The sequence below is a fragment of the Equus quagga genome, chromosome 20 (assembly GCF_021613505.1).
Source record: "Equus quagga isolate Etosha38 chromosome 20, UCLA_HA_Equagga_1.0, whole genome shotgun sequence".
Taxonomy (NCBI): domain Eukaryota; kingdom Metazoa; phylum Chordata; class Mammalia; order Perissodactyla; family Equidae; genus Equus; species Equus quagga.
This window is the reverse complement of record NC_060286.1, coordinates 34,079,969-34,099,180: the sequence shown is the minus strand read 5'-3', so window position 1 is coordinate 34,099,180 and position 19,212 is coordinate 34,079,969. Positions and strand designations below refer to the sequence as shown.

Below are 19,212 nucleotides of genomic sequence, written 5' to 3'. Positions count from 1 at the left end.
GGTTGTTCTGAGAATTCAACGAGCCGGGGCACAGAAAGCACGCGGCCCGGACCTGCATCTGGTGGGAGCCTGTGCTTCCTCCCCCTCTGAGGAGTCAAGGGCGGGTCAAGGGCGCTCCTCGGCCTCCGAGCAGAGGGGCCAGGCTCCTCTCTGTCCTGCTCACCAGGACCATCCAAAGGCCACACAGTGGCTCCTGGATGAGGCAGCTAGGAATGCGGCTGCAGACACTGACAAGAGCTTTCTTCAAAGGCGAAGAGGACCAGCCCGCCATCCCCTCCCCCTGCCAGGAGGAGGGTGGCAGCTTAGTCACTATGCCTCCAGGGGAGGACAGGCCCAAGGGGCCCCTCCCTTCCTTCCTCATTTTCGTTGATGGCAAGCAGTTCATGAGGCTACTGACTCCTGACCCCAAGGTGTGCTGAGGGTCGGACCTCAGGATCCTTATGGGGCTCAGCTGAGTACCTGGCACATACATGGTGAGTGCTCCAGAAACGACCAAGCATGTTCACGCTCCGGTGGCCAATCGCCATCTGACTGTGAGGAGCAGTGTGGCTCACTGCATCCTGGAAGGAGGTCCCACAACCCCGGGGCTCTGCGTTCAAGGCCTTCCCAGCATCTTATCTCCCACCCACGTGTCCGGGTCTCCCCAGGGAGCCGCTCCTGAGCAGCCCACAGCTTTCCCACCGCTGGGCCTCTGCCCGTGCAGTTTCCTCTACCTAGATTTCTCCTCCTGCCCTTCTTTGCCGGGCCTCCAAAGTCACCCCTTCCACCCAGAGGGCCTCTACACTCCCAAGCTGGAAAGGGAGGGCTGGGGTAGCAGCACACATGTGTTCTTGGCTGCGGGCCTGGTACAGTGTGCTGGGCAGAGGCAGCCGCGGCTCAGGAGTCAGACACACCTGGGTTCAGACCCGGCTCAAAATCTAGCTGTGTCACCCAAGGCAGGTCCCAGCCCCAGCCTCGGTTTCCCCATCTACAACAGCAGTAGGAACACGCTCCATGGTTTCTGGAGCACTCGCTTCGTGCCAGGCACTCTGCTAAGCCCCTTCCCAGGATCTTCGTGTCTGATCCTCAGCACAACCCGGGGGCAGGGGGTCATCAGCCCCAGGAAGTGGGTCTGCAGGTGAGATCAGCCACTCCAGGGCCTGCGGGAGTTAGAGCCTGGGGGCAGCAAACAGCACAGAGCCTGACTCGGCACAGAGGCCCAGGCCGCGGAGGCTGATTACGGCACCCCTGTGGCCGCCCTGCACGGACCCCTCGATGCCCTCAGCAGCTCGGCACACCCATCGCCCAGCCTCTGCCAGGTTTGCTCCTGGGGGCTGGCACCCATGACCCTCAGAGACTTGTCCCGGCATGCTGAGCCTCCCCGCCTGCCCCACTGGCCCTATGGAGAGCCACAGATGCTTGGGTGTGCCACAGAGGCTGGCTGGCCGGCCTGGGGGTACAAAAGCCCAGCCCTGTGGCCTTAAGGCGGACAACCTCCAGGACTCCTTGATGCTCCAGAGCTGCCTCGGGATCCAGCTGAGGCTGCAATGGCACCTGCAATTGCATCCTCCTGGGCTTCTCTCCCTTCCTGGTCCTGCTCCCCAGCCCCCGCTGCCTTCTCCTTGGGGGCAAGTCCTTTAGCACCCCCTGCATGGGGACCCTCTCAACATCTATCTGTAGGAGACCCCCAGCAGAGTTCTATCATTTCCCCAGAAAAGGTTCCTGAACCCTATCTGCAGATAAGCTTGTTATAAATGCAGCCTTTCTATACGTGTGCGTGTGTGTGTGTGTGTGTTACAAATGCAGATTCCTGTGCCCCACCCCAAGCTCATTGAGCCAGAATCTCTGGGGTGGGCCCCAGGAGCGTGTATGTTTAACCAGCTCCCTGGGTGACCATGGGACCCTGCCAGGTCTGGAACCCCCTCCGGAAGCCAGGCTCCCATCCAGGGTGGAGCAGTAGGGCTCGCGTTAGGTGTGGGGCGAGCACCCTGAAGCAGAACCCATGCCTTCTGTACGGCAGCGGAGGCTGCTGGCAGAGCAGAGCACGTGCTCCTGACGAGAGCTGGGCCGGGAAGGTTGGGGCCTCCTGCTCTGATGACGGCTTCAGCACGCTGCTTGACTGACTCGGGGCTGGTCCATGCTATCGTGGGGAGTGTGCTCGATGAACAGGCACCCAGCCCAGGCCACAGGGGCCCCAAGTGCCCATCGGGGAGCAGGCTTTGCGAAGGAGGAGGGGGTCGGGTGGGCCTGTGGCTCAGCGAGGTGTTGAGGACACCTGTCTCAGAGCCAGGACTGGCACTTATCACCAGGGTGTTCAGCATGGATCAAAATGTCGCCCTGTGCAAGACCCTGCAGGCCCACACAGGTGCTCTGTGCATCTCTGGTTCATCTCCCACTGCCCCGGGCGTCTGGGAGTCTCCTGGGCAGGATCTTCGATTTGTAGGACCACAGGCCTCTAGCACTTCGCTGTTCCATCCTAGCTACCATCCCCTTGACAGAGAGGTAACCAGGGCCAGGAGAGGTCGTGTGACCGGCCCAAGGTCACACAGCGAGGTGAGGGGTCTTCCACTCCCAGCCTGGGGCTCTTCCTCCTGCAGCATGTCACACCTCAGAGGTGGCCTTGGCGCTAACATCCCCTCCCCCAAACACAGGGATGCTAGGCTCTGAGCCCGGTGACCTCCTTGTGGGTTCCCTGAGTGCTTGAGCGTGGGCAAACAGGCACCTGCTCTTCTGGAACGTGGAGAAACAGCAGCCAGAGGAGGAAAGGTTGGGAGGCGACAGTGGTGAGCTTGGTGGTCACAGCTCCAGATCTCCTGGACACAGACAAAGTCACTGCCCCAGACACCCTCCTAGGGCCCCACCGTGGAAACAGGACCAGACATATCCTGGGTGTGGGCAGTGTGCTTCTCGTTACCTGATTTCCTCCTCCAGCATCTCCCTAATGGGTACCACTATTCCCATTTTACAGAAGAGGAAGTCGAGCCTCAGAGAGATTCAGTAACCAGCTCAATTTCTGGGCTCTGCAATTAGGCCATCATTCATTCATTCATTCATTCATTCATTCAAAGCACCTAGCATGTGCCATGCTGGGCACCTTCTGCTAAAGTAAGAAATTCTCAGGACACAAAAGGGCCCGTCTCTCTGAGAACTCGACATGTCACATGTACAAAGGGCCGGGGCCCTCTGAGGCTTTGCCCTGTGGGTCTGGAGGGCCATGCGAGTTACTGCAGGATGCACACAGTGGGGCGGCCGTAGTAAACGTCACGGACCTTGGGGCTTGATCTACTTTGAATCGCCACCTGCCATCTACCAGCTGTGCGACCTTGAGCAAGTTACTCACTTAGCCTCAATTTCCTCATCTGTAAAACGGGAACGAGAGCACTTACCTCGTGGAATTGTTTGCAAGATTTAAAAAGATATTGGATATAAAGACACTTAGTGCTGGGTCCCTGGAGAGCCCTCAGTAGGTGGCAGGTGTTAGCAACTATTATTATTAGCATCACCTTTTCTGCCCATCGAGGCCCAGCAGGGTGCAGGTAGGCAGGAGGGGTGTTCCGGGTAGAGCATAGTTTTCACCAGAGGCAGTAAGGATGGTCTCTTTGAAGCAGGGAGAAGTGGGTCTGGAGCCCTGGACCCCACGACATCCTGCCCAGCCTCTAGCCAGCCCTTGTGAAGTCCCCGTAGCTTAAGCTATTGTCTTCTGGCACCCAAATGTATTTTTAAATTCCTGTTGATCTGGAACCAGTTTTGAATAACTAGAGAAGTTCTGAGCGCGGTTACCAGACACCCACTCCACCCAGCAGCTGCTTAATAATCACTAGCTCTCTCCCACGGAGCTGTATCGGCCCTGCGTGCCGCCCCTATAGGAAGTTCCTTCTAGAACCCCTGCAGTAGGGTGGGTCAGGTCTGCACAGGACTCCAGCTGTCCTGGCAGCCGGAACACAAGGAGCTGGGGTGATGGGCAGAGCCCGGGGACAGCTGGTGGTGAGGGAGGGGCCCTTACTGGCCAGTCCGAGAAAGCATCAGAGACATCCCTTCCCCTCATGGTGACCAGGGCAAAGTCAGGGACTGTCCCCTCTCCCTGCATCCTCTGGGCTGCGCCCTTCCCTCGGGGGCATCCCTGTGACTCCCACACCTCTATCCAGGGTTGAACGGACACCTGTTGCAACAGACGCCCTCCTGGGGCCAGGTCTACTCACCTACTGACACAGTAGAAAGCAATCAGTCTGAAGATGTCCTCAAACACGAGAACCGAGCCTTCCAGGTACAAGACTGCAGAGAGAAGACAAGGCCTTGGATGAGTGTCCCAGCCAGAGGGAAGGAGGGTCCCTGGGAGTGGGGCCGGGCCTGCCACCTCCGCTGTGGGGGTTCTGCTGCAGTGGCTGGCCTGCTGGGGCCCCATACATGTCAGCTGCCAACTGAACCGTGGGGAAGCGAGAAGCGAACTTTGATGGTGCTAACCCGCTGAGATTTTAGGGGATTATTACAGCACCTGCTGTTATCTTAGCTAATACACACTCATCATTTTGGGCAAAATAACACAGAAGACTCTAGATGGTAAAAGCAGAATTACACATTTAATCGAGCAGGGTCATCCCACCCTGATAATTCTGAGGACCGGGAGGGGCCCGCAGGAGGAGAGTTGCCCTGTCCGGCGTTGGCCTCCAGGACATTCGCTGGTCCGGGGGCACCGGACAGTGGACACAGGCTTTCACTGAATGGCCCCAGGGCCCATCAGAACCTCACTTGATGTGGCTTCGTAGGTGACCCAAGGGGGAGGTTTCCAGCTCTGACAAGGAAGAGGGACCAAAGCATCTGCCCATGATTCCCTTCCAGGGTGCATATGGCTCCTCAGAGGGGCAGGGTGCCAGGCTGTGGCAGTCGGTGCCAGAAGCTGGGGGGGGACTGACGGGAGGAGAATGCGGCTCCACTCTGTGCCTGCATCAGAGCCTCAGGGCAAGGGGCCCAACTCAGCAGCCATCCCCCTGATGACTCCTGATGCTCATCCTGGGGCTCCATACGCCCAACAGGTGATGCTCCCCACGCTGGAGACCCCTAAGTGAGCCTTCTTGGGCATCACAAGGGCGAAGAAACATATGCACATCACACCTCAGTTCCAATTTCCTGAGGTTCTTCCAGCATCTGTGGGGTGGAGGGGGAGGGCAGGACCCGGGTTCCAGGCTTGGCTCTGACCCTGGCATCAGCAGTGGGACTCTGGGTGCGTCCCTTCCCCTCTTAGCACCTCAGTTCCTCCACCTGCAGAGGGAAGCAGCCCTTCCAACCATAAACGCTCATGAATCTCGGTGACATCAGCCTGCCGTCCCGTTTTCAAAGCCTGGGACAGCATTCCACTGCACTGGTGGCCCACAAGACGGTTACAGGGGACACACAAACCAATATGTTTTGTTCTAATAGCTTTTTTTTTTCTATATTCGCCTTCTTTCAACACACTAGACATTGTTTAAACAGCATCATATTTTTTAGGAGTTTACGTTCATCCTCTATTTATGGCAAACAGATAATGGTTTCCCACTAGGATAGAGACAAAAGTTTTAAAAAGGAGTTTAGAGAAAAATATTAAGTCAATCATAGTACGGGCGGTACTTGGAAGCCGCCTATACATGACTGAAGCCTGAGCATCAGTCGGTGGAATTGCCACCCTGGGAGTAACAGCGTTGGGGGGCCACAGCGCCACCTAGTGCTGGCATTTGGTGCATCACCGGCTCGCCAAAAGGAGCAGCATCAATGGCGGGTAGAGAGCCCTCGGTGCGTGGAGCGGGAGTGTAAAGACCTTCCTCCCGAATCCCTCGAGGGGGAACAGCGGGGATGCACAAGAAGCCTTGCATACCGGCTGTATCAACAGTTAGCAGCTTTCCTTCGCACTGATGGTCTGCCCTCTGCAGAACACAGACGAAATCTTTAAGACAAAGTCAGTCACTCCCTCCTCTGTGCCCCAGGGCACTTTACATCTGCTGGCTGGTCAGCTCCTGGGGTGCAGGGACCAGGGTTCACTGATTTTTGTAGCCTGTGCCCAGCCCAGCTCTAGACACCAATCACTCCTCTTTTTTTTGCTTGAGGAAGATTGTTGCTGAGCTAACATCTGTGCCAATCTTCCTCTCTTTTGTATGTGGGATGCTGCCACAGTGTGGCTTGATTAACAGTGTGTAGGTCCATGCCAGGGATCTGAACCCATGAACCCCAGACCGCCAATACAGAGTGCACGAACCTAACCACTATGCAACCGGGCCAGCCCCTAATCACCCTTTTAATTACTGTTAAAATTGTAGATCTGTAAAATCACAAGCGATGGTCAAGCTCATGTTTGTTTCTTTGTAACTAGACCTCTTCTGCCCCGGCCCCAGGCCCCTGCCCAGACTTCCCCCGTCCAGATTGTGGGGATAGCGTCCCTTCACACCAGGGCCACTCCCGGGGGAGCTCCTGCATGTCAGGGGCAGGGCTTTGCTCAGATTTGAGGCTCCCTCAGCACCCAGCACAGGGCACGGCATGCAGTTTGGAAGGTCAATAAATGTTTGCTAAATGTCACCAGGGACGGAGACTGGGACGGGTAGAGGCCTCGGGGGCACCTTGCCAGGGTCTTAGACCTCCCACCGCCTGGCTCACGGGCCTCCCCTGCAGAGGTCCAAAGGGACTCCCCGGACTTGAGGGAGCCCCGAGAGAAAGCCTCACGCCATTCTAGAACAGAGGCAAAAGCAAATTGGTGAGTTAAACAATTCTGTGTTCCAGCGGGTGGTGTCCTGTGTCCCGTGACACACCTGCCTGGCGGCTGTGTGTGGGCACCAGGCCAAACTGCCTGGGGGGAAGGACGGCTTCTTCAGCTGCACAAGAGGGAGAATAAAGTCCCTGCCTGCTGGGGGCTGAACTGTGTCCCCCCAAAAAGTATGTCAAAATCCTCACCCCTGGCACATGTGCATGAGACCTTATTCGGAAATAGGGTCTTTGCAGATGAATCAAGTTACGATGAGGCCAGAGTGGATTATCTTAAATCCAGTGATTGGTGTCCTTATAAGACGTGTAACGGCACGGGACAACAGGCACAGAGAGGGGAGGCCATGTGGAGACGGAGGAAGAGACTGGAGTGATGTGTCTGCAAGCCGAGGAATGCCCGGGACTGCCGGCTGTCACCAGAAGCCAGGAGAGGCACGGGACAGATTCTCCCCGGTCTCCAGGAGCCGACCCTGCCGACAGCTCGATTTCGGATTTCTGGCCTCCAGAACCGTGAGAAAATAGATTTGGGTTGTTGGAAGCCACCCAGTTTGTGGGTCTCTGTCCCAGCGGTCCCAGGAAACGAACACACCAGCTCACAAACGATGCCGTGAGCACAGAATGAACGAGTCCACAGGTGCTGCTTGGAACAGCGCACGGCGAGCTCGTCAAAGGAATAGCACTGAACCATAATTTTAAACAAATAGGGCAGTCCTGGTGTGAGGCAGGGCTGGAGGTTAAGGGGTTTTGTGGCCTGGCTTGGCCTCATTTTGTACGGCTCTCAGTGGAGAACCTCAGCTGGACCGTTTTCCTCCCTCTCTCTGTCCTCATTCCGACCCCAGGGCCTTTGCTCATGCTGTTTCCATGTACAGAGAATTGGTCTTTGCCCTTCCCTGCCTTCATGGCTCGGCTCTAGGTCCCCCTTCTGCCCCAAAGCCGTGCCTGAGTATTCAGATCTCTCCTATGGGAAGGCGGCACACGGGATGTACTGTCCAGACCGCACAACCTTGCACCAGGAAATGCTGTCCGTGTGCTGACGCTGGGATGCGAGACTACGAGACTGGACTCACTGAGGGCAGCAACGGGTCCTCCCTTCCCCCTCTCCTGCCCCGTGGCCAGCACTGGGCCAGGGACACGGGGAGGACTCCGAAAAGGACGGCTGGGCAGACTAGGCCTGAAGGTGCCGGAGTCAAGAGCGGACGAAATCAACTGAGACAGAACGTAGATGAGTGGTTGCTTAGGGCTTGGGGATGACGCTACAGGGTAGGGAGTTTTTTTTATTGTGGAAAACTATAAAACACATATAATATAGCACTTCAACCATTTTCAAGTGTGTAATTCAGCACATTAAGCACGTTCACACTGGGCCACACGGGCTTCTCTTTCGAAGTGATGGAGTGTTCTCTGATTGATGTTGTGAGGGCCGCACAACTGGGAACACGCCAAAAGTCACTGAACCGCACACTTCCAACGGGTGAATTGCAGGCTACTGAATACATCATACAAATACACCACAATAATTCTGTTATTAAAAAAAGAAAAATGCACACACACACACACACACACACAGAGTGGACTCAATTTCACCGCCTGTATTATGTTTTTCTGGGGTTTTTATAATCAGCACATATAGGACTTCCATAAGCAGAGAAACTATACAGATTCTCTACATTTTTCTCTAATTTTCTAAATTTCTCTACAAATTTTTCTCTAAAGCCAATTGGTTTCCAGTTCCAGCTCGTGCTGCTTTAGAATCCGATTACAGCCCTACCGGGCACAGCTGACGAGCCCCCCAAGCCACCCACTGCTGAGGGGACCACGCTGCCCTTTACTCTGCCGAGCCAGCTTCAGAAAGAGGCTCGGGAATGCCCGGTACCCACTCTGCCCTTGGCAGCAGCCCGAGGCAGGGCGCCTGGCCAGCCGGCTCCTCCCCATGAAGAGCCCGGTCAGCCAGCCACCTGTGAACAGCTCCAGCAGCCGCGCCCGCTGTGCACAGCTTCCAGGTTCCTTCAGCAAAAGCCTTGGTGGGAACACGCCCGACCCTGTGTAAACCGTTTCTCTTTCCGGGGTGAAGGGAGAGAACGGGCACCAGCCAGCCGCACCTGGCGTGTCCCCAGATGACGACCAGTGACAACAATTGGCCTCTGCCTCTGCTTAGAGGAAAGGAAACCTTTCACCTTACGACTCACCATCAAGGCCGAGTCAGGACAGGAGAGAGATGCCAGGGCCACACACGCCGGCCCAGCCTCCTCTAGTATTTACAATTTCAACGTCAAAATGAAATACCCATGCAGAACTGAAAGCTAGGGGAAGAATTTTTAAAAGGCATTCCGTTTGATCACTCAGTAATACAAATGAACTGCCGAGGGCAGGGCCTGTGTGTCTGCTGTTCCGCACGGGACCCCCAGCACCAGGTAGGGTGCTTAGCACACCGCTGGCACTCAAATATTCACTTAACTATATATGTAGGACACATTTTATTTTGAAATCCTTACAGATTCACAGGAAGTTGAAGAGACGACAGAATGTCCTGTGAACCCTTCACCCAGCTCCCCCTAGTGGCAATATCACCATGCCTAACGGGAGGACGATATCAAAACTGGGAAGCGGACCTTGGAAGAACCCAGGGCTCATTCAGACTTCGCAGGTTTTATACACACTTGTGTGTGTGTGTGTTTGAACAGTTCTGTGCAATGGGGACATTTCGCTGGACCATCACAAGGCTCGCCCGCACTCCCGTTTATAGCCACAGCATCCCTCCCCCGCCCCCAACCCCAGGAACCACCACTCTGTTTCCATCTGTGATTAAGTTATTTCACGAACGTCATATATGAATTGCGCAGTATGTATCCTTCGATACGGGCTTTTTTCACGCAGTATAATTTCCTCGAGGGCCATCCAAGGTGTTGCATGAATCCATAGCCTGCTCCTTCCTCGTGCTGAGTGGTATCCTGTGGTCGGGATGTTCCACAGTTTGCTCGGCCATTCACGCACTCAGGACATCTGGGGGGTTCCCGGTTTTTCACTATTACACACAAAGCTGCTGTGACCATTTGTGCACAAGTTTCTGCATGAAATATGTTTTCCTTTTTCTCGGATATACGCCCAAGAGTGCAATGGCTGGGTTCTATGGTAAGTCCAGCATTAGTTTTCGAAGGAACTGCCAAATTACTCTCCTGAGTGGCTGTACCGTGCTACACTCCCACCAGCAATGGAGAGTGACCCAGTTTCTCCCCATCCTCACTAGTTTGGCCTTGTCACCATTTTTCATTTTAGCCATTCCAATAGGTAGAGGATGATGGCTCATCGTGGTTTTAATTTGCATTTGTCTAATTTGTATTCTGTAAGGATGTCGAATATCCATTCACGTGGTTAGTTGCCATCCGTATATCCTCTTTGGTGAAAATATCTATTCATGTCTTTTGCCCATTTTCTACGTGGATTTTTTTTTACTGTTGAGGGTTTTTTAAAAAATCACTTTATTAAGATGTCATTCACACACTATACAATTCATCAATTTAAAGTGTACAATTCAATGGTTTTAGTGTATTCACAGCACTCTGCAGCCATCGCCACAATCAATTTTAGAACATTTTCATCATCCCCAAAAGAAGTCCTGGACCCACAAGCAGCCATTTTCCATTCTTCCCTCCTCCTAGCTTCTGGCAACCATGAATCTACTTTCTGTCCCTATGGTTATCTATTCTGGACGTTTCATATAAATGGAATCCTAAAATGTGGTCCTCTGCGTCTGGCTTCTTTCCCTTAGCATAATGTTTTCAGTGTTCATCCATGTTGTAGAACGTGCCAGGACTTCATTCCTTTTCATGACTGAATAGTATTCCATTGCATGGATATACCACATTTTGTCTATCCACTCATCAGTTGATGGATATTTGGGTTGTTTCCACTTTTTGGCTACTATGAATAATACTTAGGAGCATCTGTGTACAAGCTTTTGTGTGCACATATGTTTTCACTTCTCTCGAGTATATACCTGTAAGTGGAATTGCTGGGTCATATGGTAACTGTAAGTGTTTAAGAAACTGCCAAACTGATTTTCAAAGTGGCTGCTCCATTTTACATTCCCACCAGCAGTGTATGAGGTTTCCAATTTCTCCACGTTCTTGTCAACGCTTGTTATTATCCTTTTGATCACAGCCGTCCTCGTAGGTGGTGGTCTCTCACTGTGGTTTTCATTTGCATTTCCCTAACGATTAGTGTTGTTGAGCATCTTCTCATGTGCTTATCGCCATTTGTGTATATTCTTTGGGAAAATGTTTATTCAGATCCTTTGCCCATTTTTAATTAGGTTACTTATCTTTAATGTTGAGTTTTGACAGTTCTTATTCTGGATACAAGACCTTTGCCAGATATGTTGTTTGCAAATATTTTCTCCCAATCTGTAATTTATCTTCTCATCTTCTTTACAGGGACTTTCAACCATTTATTTTAAGAACAAAAAATTGAATGCTGTCCAAGTTTGCCTGCAAATAGTAAGCACTCAACTGTTGTTATAGAAACGATTCAGGAGGGGTATTTCCAACTAGATTTAATGAACAGTCCACTCTTACTGTATTTGGTAGAATCTATGGTCACAATAAATGACTCAGGGGACTTTAACCAGTTATCATTGTATTCTAGGCCAAAGCACCTCTGCCATCTTACTGACACCATTAATTCCCTTAGTGGACACTTTCTTCACAGACGGTGCGAAGGTAAACTTCAGACACGCCTGGTTTTAATCACCACAAATTCCAGCGACTGAGTTGAGTGAACTTGACAAATGAGAGTCTGTTCCAGATCATGTTCACTCTCGGTAGAGAACAGCTATTGACACATGCCTCCATTGGGGTCCGACTTACCTTTGCTAACAAATGATGGAGGAGCATCATTTACTCAGCCTGACCCTGGGCTTCAAGCAGGAAGAGACCATCGCATGAAAACGCGGAATGAGGACGCACCTTGCCAAGGGTTATGAAGACCGTGAAAGGTGTGCTTCCTCGAGAAAAGCAAACCCCATCTTTCCCACTGGCAGACAGCCTTGCCGACCCAAGGCGTGGCTGTTTAAACACGTTTCAGTTGACAACGGGAGTTGTTGTTCAACGAACTTCAAGTCACCATCCTTGTTTGAAAGGCTGGGTCAGACTGACTTTCCAGCCAGGACATTTTCATTATGTGCTCATTCCTCGGCAAATATTTACTGTGCTCATGGTCTGCAGAAATAAAGGGGAAACAGATACAGAAATTGAGAGGAAGCCCTGCAGTTAGAAGGGTGACGGGGTATTTGCTGATGGTCTGGCCACAGGACCTGTCTGGAGCTCCTTTCCGAGGGCTAGAGATTCAGGCTCCTGGTTCTTTCTCTTTTGATGGCTGAAAATTTGGTTGGGTGAGGGTAGGAGAGGCGTTCGTTGGTTTTATCTAAGAAGAATCTTTGCATGTAGAAGGCCTGAACATATGCGTTTCTGGAATGAGCACTGGATGGAAGAGAACTGCGCCAGGAGGAAAATGTCCCCCGAGAGACACAGGAAGGATGATGCCTGGAGAGGCGGAGTCAGGGACCTCTCAGAGGGCTCACCCTTGGAGAGGAAAGGCCATCACACCTGGCTGGGGGGACTTTGGGCGGACCCAAGAAGTGGCCCTGCTGCAAAGCCTTATGTGACACGGCTGAGCCGACCTTCCCCGAAACCTGTCACCCAGAATGGGCTGGAAGATCTGATGCTAATGGATTCTGACGCCCCTTCCTAAAAGGGGCACACATCACCAAGCTGGGTCTCTGACAGGAAAGGCCAGGAGCGCAGCCCTGGAGGATAAAAAGCCCATGACGTGACAAGAGGCTGGGGAGTGGTCCAGAGCTGGGGAGCAGGAGGAAGGGTCGCCTGCAGGCCCGACGGGGTGTGGGCGGGGGTGGGGCGCAGGCTCACTCACCTGTGTGCCCCTCCCGCCCCACCTGGAAGGTCACAGTTGCCTTTGCTGGCAGGACCCACTGCCGCCCAGCAACATCACAGAGGAGAAAGGCCTGTTTGCCACCAGCATCAAAGGGCTCAATTTTCTGAAACAGATGAAAATGACTTCCCCGGTTGCCAGTGGTGGAAGTGTTCTCTGGAGCCCGGGGCACCCGTGGTTCCAGGCCCAGCTCCGGCCTCTCCCTGAGGGAAGGGCTCTGCTCCACTGGGGCTTCCGGAATGGCGGGTTCCAGCAGGAGGCAGACGCTGCCAGGAGAAGTGAGAAGAACAAACGATCCCACGCTGGGCAGCAGGTCTCCTGTGTTCTTAAGCAGACCGGCTGCCCAGCCATACAAGGATCGGAGCCTGGAGTGGGGCAAACTCTTGTTCCTGCTCCAGGCAAAGCCCAAACTTCGACAGGACTGACAAGGCGCGGGCTCCTGGTTACACCCACCGCAGGCCCTGAGACCAAAGCCTGCGCCTGTCTGAGACTGGCTTTCTCTAACTGCTGAGTGAGGACGAGAGTAACCGAGGCCCTCCCGGCCCTCTGGCTCGTTGTGCAGAGGCTGGAGGGGTACCCCACAGAGAGCGAGGAGTAGCAGGCCCTCCACCAAAGACAGCAGAGATCGGGAAGCTCTGGGGGGAGGCCGAGGAGGCGAGCTGGGCTCAGGGACCCGGGAGAGGATGCGCATTTGAAAACGTGCTGGAGATAGTCCCTTTCTCCCTCCTTGGCTGTTACTGCTGGTCCAGGGTGGGCACCTGGGCTCTGGTTCACTGGCTGGCCCTGGAGCCCCTCACTGTCTACTTACCAGCCTGGCCAAGCTTCTTTCTGTGCCCCCTCCAGCCCCGAAGCTTCTCAGTGTGAGGGAATCCTCCCACAGCCCCCAGTCTTCTCTACCACCCAGGGGACCCCAGGGCGGCACGGGCTGCAGAGTCAGGGCACAGCAAGCCTTTGCCCAGTGCACCTCTGGCTGGAGGCCGACGGGACAGGAACAGGGGAGGAGCTGGTAGCCATGGTCAGGGATCCAAGCAGGGGGCCACTTCCAAGGCTCCCAATGCCCTGTTACGGGGTCTGGCGAGGGAGCAGTGAGGTGCCTCCTCCTCCGGGGTGGCTGCAGCCCTGCACTAAACTGCACAGCTTGACAAGCAGAACATCAGCTGGATTTCATTTCCCACTCAACTCACCTATGAGGCACTTTTGGGCAGTGCACAAGGGGTGCTACTGTCCATGGCAGCTCTGGGTGTGAGTTATGGTCATCTTTGCTGGTTGTGGTTGGCATAAGAAGCAATCTCCTCTGGATTTCATCTTAAGAATTGCAGGATGAAAAAGGTACAGCAATGTCTTTTTACTGAGTTCCATACCACACCCCAAGTTTGCTCCCACTCGAGACCCAACCACGCCCCAATGTCCCTCCCAATGAATGCGGAACCACTGAAAGCCAGAATGGAAGAGCCCTTAGAGACAGCTCTGGTCCAGCACCCTCCATTGCACAGATGGGGAAACTGACGTCAGGAGAAGGTGCACCATCGTCCTGCGAGACAGGATTCGTCCGGGTGCTTTCTGAGTTTGATTCTGGTGCTCTCTGGAACCTAGATTCTGATGCTGCCTGCCGCTGTTCTGCCCCCAACTTGGAAGTTCTTCTTCCAACTTCCCAGCATGGACTCTGAGCCTCCTGATTAATAATGGAGGGTTCTTGTTTTCAAGGTTTTAATAATAATAATAGCGATAGCAATAATAATATCAACCACCATTTATTAAGTGCCTCCTGTGTGCCAGCCTCCATTTCTAAACTTCTGACAATTCCATTACCCTCAGTTTACAGGCAAGGTAACAGGCTCAGAGAGGCTAGTAAGTGGTACAAGGGCCACCAGCCTGGGCACCTGGTGCGTCAGGTACCTTGTTCAGGAGAGATGGCGTGAGGTGGAGGGAGGGCTGCCCAGTGCATCATACTGGATGCACTCAGTATGTCCCTGCCTCGCTTGTCAGCCAGCAGACGCCATCCCATGAGCCACGCATCCCCTCCCCTGTCACTGGGCAGGCCCCACGTTACCTCGGTGCAGGCTTCTGGGGCAGAACTATGGCCGGCACTGGGCTCCCACTCCCCTCAGAGCATGCTGCACCACCGCACGACCTGTTCACAGGCCTGACGGGGCCAGAATGAAGCTCCCGGAGGGCAGGAGCCGCGCCTCCTTCTCTGGATCGTCCCAGAGCCAGGACCTGGCCAGGATCACATCACACTAACGGGGTTGGAGTTGCTGAAAGCTTTGTTTCTGAGCCCAGTGTTGGCGGTCACATCTGTGGCAACTGCCACCGCTCTGTTCCAGCTGTAATAAAGACTCCTTTTCTTGGATGGTGCTCTTCCATATTTAGCAAGTGTGTAGATGAGGACTGAAGTCTGGGAAAAGGAATTCGGAATGAACTGTCATGATGCAGACGGCACTTTGCCTGGGAACTATTTATAGATTCAGATGCCAAAACAGAAGGGGAGACATTAGACAGACGTGCAAACTGCCAAGTGTCAGGGAAGACTAAATACGGGGCAAGCAGACCGGGAGGTGTTCGGGGAGAGGGAACGGGGAGGGTGTGGGGGACGGCTGAGCGGGGGCCATCGGGGGACTGAATTACCCCAGGAAATGAGCTGCGAGTCCGGACAGCAACCTGCCCACTCCTGCTCACTCTGCAGCGGTGAGGGGGCATCTTCGACTGTACCATCATGAAGAAGCACTTGGCTCTTTTGGGGAGCAGAAGGAAGACAAGGAGGGAGCCAGGGCACACCCTGCTGGCAGCACAGCGCCGAGTGCCACAGAGGGACACACTAGGAAGGAACCCAGCTTCGGCCTCAGATCTTACAAAGTCAACCCCACCCTAGAGTTTGGGAACTTTTCTCTGAGGTCTAGAAGAAAGTGATTGCCACTTACGAAAGCTGTGAGAGCCAGAGAGGTTAAGTGGCTTACCAAAGGTCACAGAGCTAGGAAGTGACGCCAGGACGTGACCTTAAGGGAGGCTGACTCTGCTGTCTGTGCTCTGGCCCGGCATGCCAGGCTGTCCAGGAGAACAGAACGCAAGCCACATGCGCAACATTAGATTTTCTCATAGTCATATTAGAAATAGTCAACAGAAACAGGTCAAGTTAATCTTAATATTTTCTATTTAACCCAATATATACAAAATGTTATCATTTCAACAAACCATAAATATGAAAAATTACTAACGAGACATTTTATGTTCTTTTTTTCATACTAAGTGTTCAAAATCTTGCGTGCATTTTACACTCACAGCGCATCGCAATTCATACTCACCACCTCTCATGTGTTCTCCAGTCACGGGTGGCTCCTGGCTGCGCCTCGGATGGCAGCGCCCCAAGCGGGGTTCTCCACCAGGGGTAAATCCTCCCCCAGGGCTCATTTGGCAGTGTGCGCACACATGCGAGGCTGTCACACCCAGGGAGGGGGTGTGCTACTGGCATCTAGTGGGCAGAGGCCAGGGATGCTGCTAAACATCCCACAGTGCACAGGACGCCCCACAGCAGAGAGTGATCCGGCTTCAAATGTCAAGAGTGCCGAGTTTTGGAAATCCTGCTTCAGAGGGAGCGCCAGTCTGCACTCCTGGGACAACTGGCAGGAGCCCAGGAGCGCGGTGCATGCCAGCACCTAGCGTGCAGCCTGGCACACAGCAGGTGGCCACCGCCAGTGCTTGGCGTGGGACTGAATGGAAGACAGGAGGGCCCATGAGGACTCTAAAGGCGCAGCCTCAGCCTCACAGGCATCACACTTCCATCCTCTTCGCCAGCGGGGCGGAGACCCTAAGAGCCACGAACCGGGTAGCGGCATCAACAACAAGGAACCAGTCTCAGGGCAACTGATGTCTCACTTGCTTCAAGATGCTTCTGAAACACCTGCTCGTAAATCCCCGCCAGCTGGACTCAGGACGCAGCTGTCTCCCCACCAGCCCTGGTGTGAGCGTCCTGGAGCAGCCTCGGCCCTTGCACGGGGGGGGGAGGCCTGCAGTTCTGGGGACCAAATTCAATGTGGGGGGCGGTGGATAGGGCACTCGATTGTGGCTATAGGTCAGCTGCACCCTCTAATGAGCCCATCAGTAGGAAAGCTGATGTTCTGACCCTTTATTTCCTTCCTCACTGGCTCTGAATGCAGGAGTGGGAGAAAGTGGTGTTCTCTACATCCTCCTCCCATCCCCCCACAGGCTCTCCTGTGGGCCGGGTGCTCTCCTGAATCACCATAAAAGCCCCTGGTCAGGAAAGGGGACCCTGCTGTTGCTGCAAAGAGAAGCGTCTCTGTTGACATAGGGACGTTTCTATGACCTACTAGGATTGGAGCTGGAAGTGTTCAGGCAGTTAGATTCAGTCTTAGGTTTCTTGGGCACGTCATCAAATTCAAAGTCCCCTTGAGCTACCAGCTGGCAATTTTACAGCCCAGTAAGAATGGAGGTGAAAATGGGTCTCTTGACCCCAAAGGATGTGACCACCACTGAGGGATGCTGCAGGGTTAGCATCTCACCCCTAGGGGCCTCTCCCGTCTCCCTCAGGCTCTGCCCTGCCTCCTGAGACCTGCACCTGGGCGTTTATTCCATTTTGTCCGAGGCACAGTGGCTCCTCATCTCCCTTGCTGTCCTGGACCTGGGGTGGTGCTGTCACAGGTCCCCCACACCAGGTGCCTCCAAGGCACCAGTGGCTCCTCTTCCCTCCTCAGTCATTTCTGCCAACCAGTGCTCGGTCCTCCTAAATGTCTCTGAGCCTGTCCCCTCCTCCCCACGCCTGCTGTAACTGCCGGGTCCAGCCCACCCTGCTGCCCCTGCACCGCTGCCAAGCTCCCTCTGGTCCTCATCCTTAGGGGTCTCCCCTGCACCCCCGCCTCCACGCTGCCCCCAGCAGTGAGGGGCTTCCATGTATAAAGCACATCGAGCACGCCCCCCATCCTGAATGCTCTTCTGCTGGGTTCTTCCCCACGGCCTTTTAGACGCAGGCTGAGTTTCAACGCCTGGGTGCACATGGCTCTGTGATCGGCCCGGCCAAGGGTGCCCTTCTCGGCCTGCCCCCCACTTCCACACACCCTGTACTCCAGCCTGCTGAACTTCCCCTGGACACACCCGGTCATCCTGCTGCTCTGTGCCCTGGCGTGCACTGGCCTGCTGGCCCATGTGCTCTTCCTCCCTTGTCCAAACACAACATTGCCATTCATCCTTCAAGACACAGCTCACATGTCCTCACTCCCACAGGCGACCCCTGGGGTCTCGCTCACCCTCCAGCGTTGGGGGTCCTTCCTCTGAGGGCAGTAAAATCCTAACACCTTCTTAATGTTATCTTCTCTGTATCCTGGGGCCCAGTGCCCTTAAATTGAGGAAATGAACACGTGAATGTCTCATTTAATTCTCTAATTATGTCGTGTGCGTGACTCTTGCACCCAAAGTGGACAGACGTCTCCTTGAGAGCAGAACCGTGTGCCCAACTCTGGAGCAGACAGTGCAGTGTGAAGAGCACGTGCTGGGGAGTCAGGCTGCCTGCGTTTAAATCCTGGCCCCACCGCTTCCTAACATGTGACCTTGAGCAAGCCACTTAGCCTCTCTGTGCCTCAGTTTCCTCATCTGGAAAAGGGGGATCCTACCTGTTCTGGATATCAACTGCTGTGTAACAAACTACTTGCAAAATTTTGTGGCTTAAAACAACCATCCTACTGCAGCTCACCATCTTGTGGGTCGGGAATCCGGGCAGGGTGCAGGGGGTGATTCTCCTGCTCCTCGGGGCACTGGGCACTGGTCTGGTCCAGAGGGTGCAGAAGCCTTCACTCGTGCCCCCACCCTTGGCAGGAGGGGCTGGAAGACTGGACTCAACTGGGTCCCCCCAGGCCTCTCTCTCTCTCCATACAATCTCTGAGCCTCTCAGGGGCTCTCTCCAGCATGGTGGTCTCAGCCTCCTTGGACTTCTTCCACGGCAGCTCAGGGCTCCCAGAGTCCAGGCAGAAGCTGCCAGTTCTCTTAAAAGCCATAAGTGCAACAGGCATAGTATCACTTCTGCCCTATTCAACGGTGAAAGCTGTGCCCGGCCAGCCCCGGTTCAAGGGGAGGGGCCACAGCCACCACCCCACCACCTATGATGGGAAGAGTGTCGGAGAAAGGACAGTCATCTTTACTCTGCCACACCACGCTGCTCACCCCAGGACTGACATGCAGAGTAAATGAGTTAACTCATAGAAAGTGCTTGACACATGGCTGCCGTTGGTAGCCTACTTCCTGGTCTCTCACGTTCCCAGCAAAGGCCGGGGCACCCGGGAAGCTCCTGGTAAACATTCCATGTCATAACTCAGTAGAGGAAGAAACACATGGAGAACATTCTAGGTTGAGCTGCACAGAGGGAGCTTCGTGTCCCGACCCCTGATCCACATTCTGGGGACCCACCTGGAGTCCTGAGACTGTGCTGGAAACGGAGTTCTGAGGGAGCCCGGGAGAGACAGCAGAACCAACACAAACCCAACGCACGGTCTCCATGTGCCGAGACCCCCGCCACCAGTCCTCCACCAGCGTCCCCGGAACCCAAAGCCTACGAGGCTCCGG

The 19,212-nt window shown here is 54.3% G+C and overlaps 1 protein-coding gene across 1 annotated transcript in view; it reads right to left on the bottom strand.

The window, feature by feature from the left end:
• Positions 1-19,212, bottom strand: part of RIN3 (Ras and Rab interactor 3) — a 123,566-nt gene that overhangs the window by 42,438 nt on the left and 61,916 nt on the right. The window contains exon 4 of the mRNA XM_046647534.1: positions 4,179-4,251. Within this exon, the coding sequence (XP_046503490.1) occupies positions 4,179-4,251 (73 nt within the window). The remainder of the gene's footprint in view (positions 1-4,178; positions 4,252-19,212) is intronic.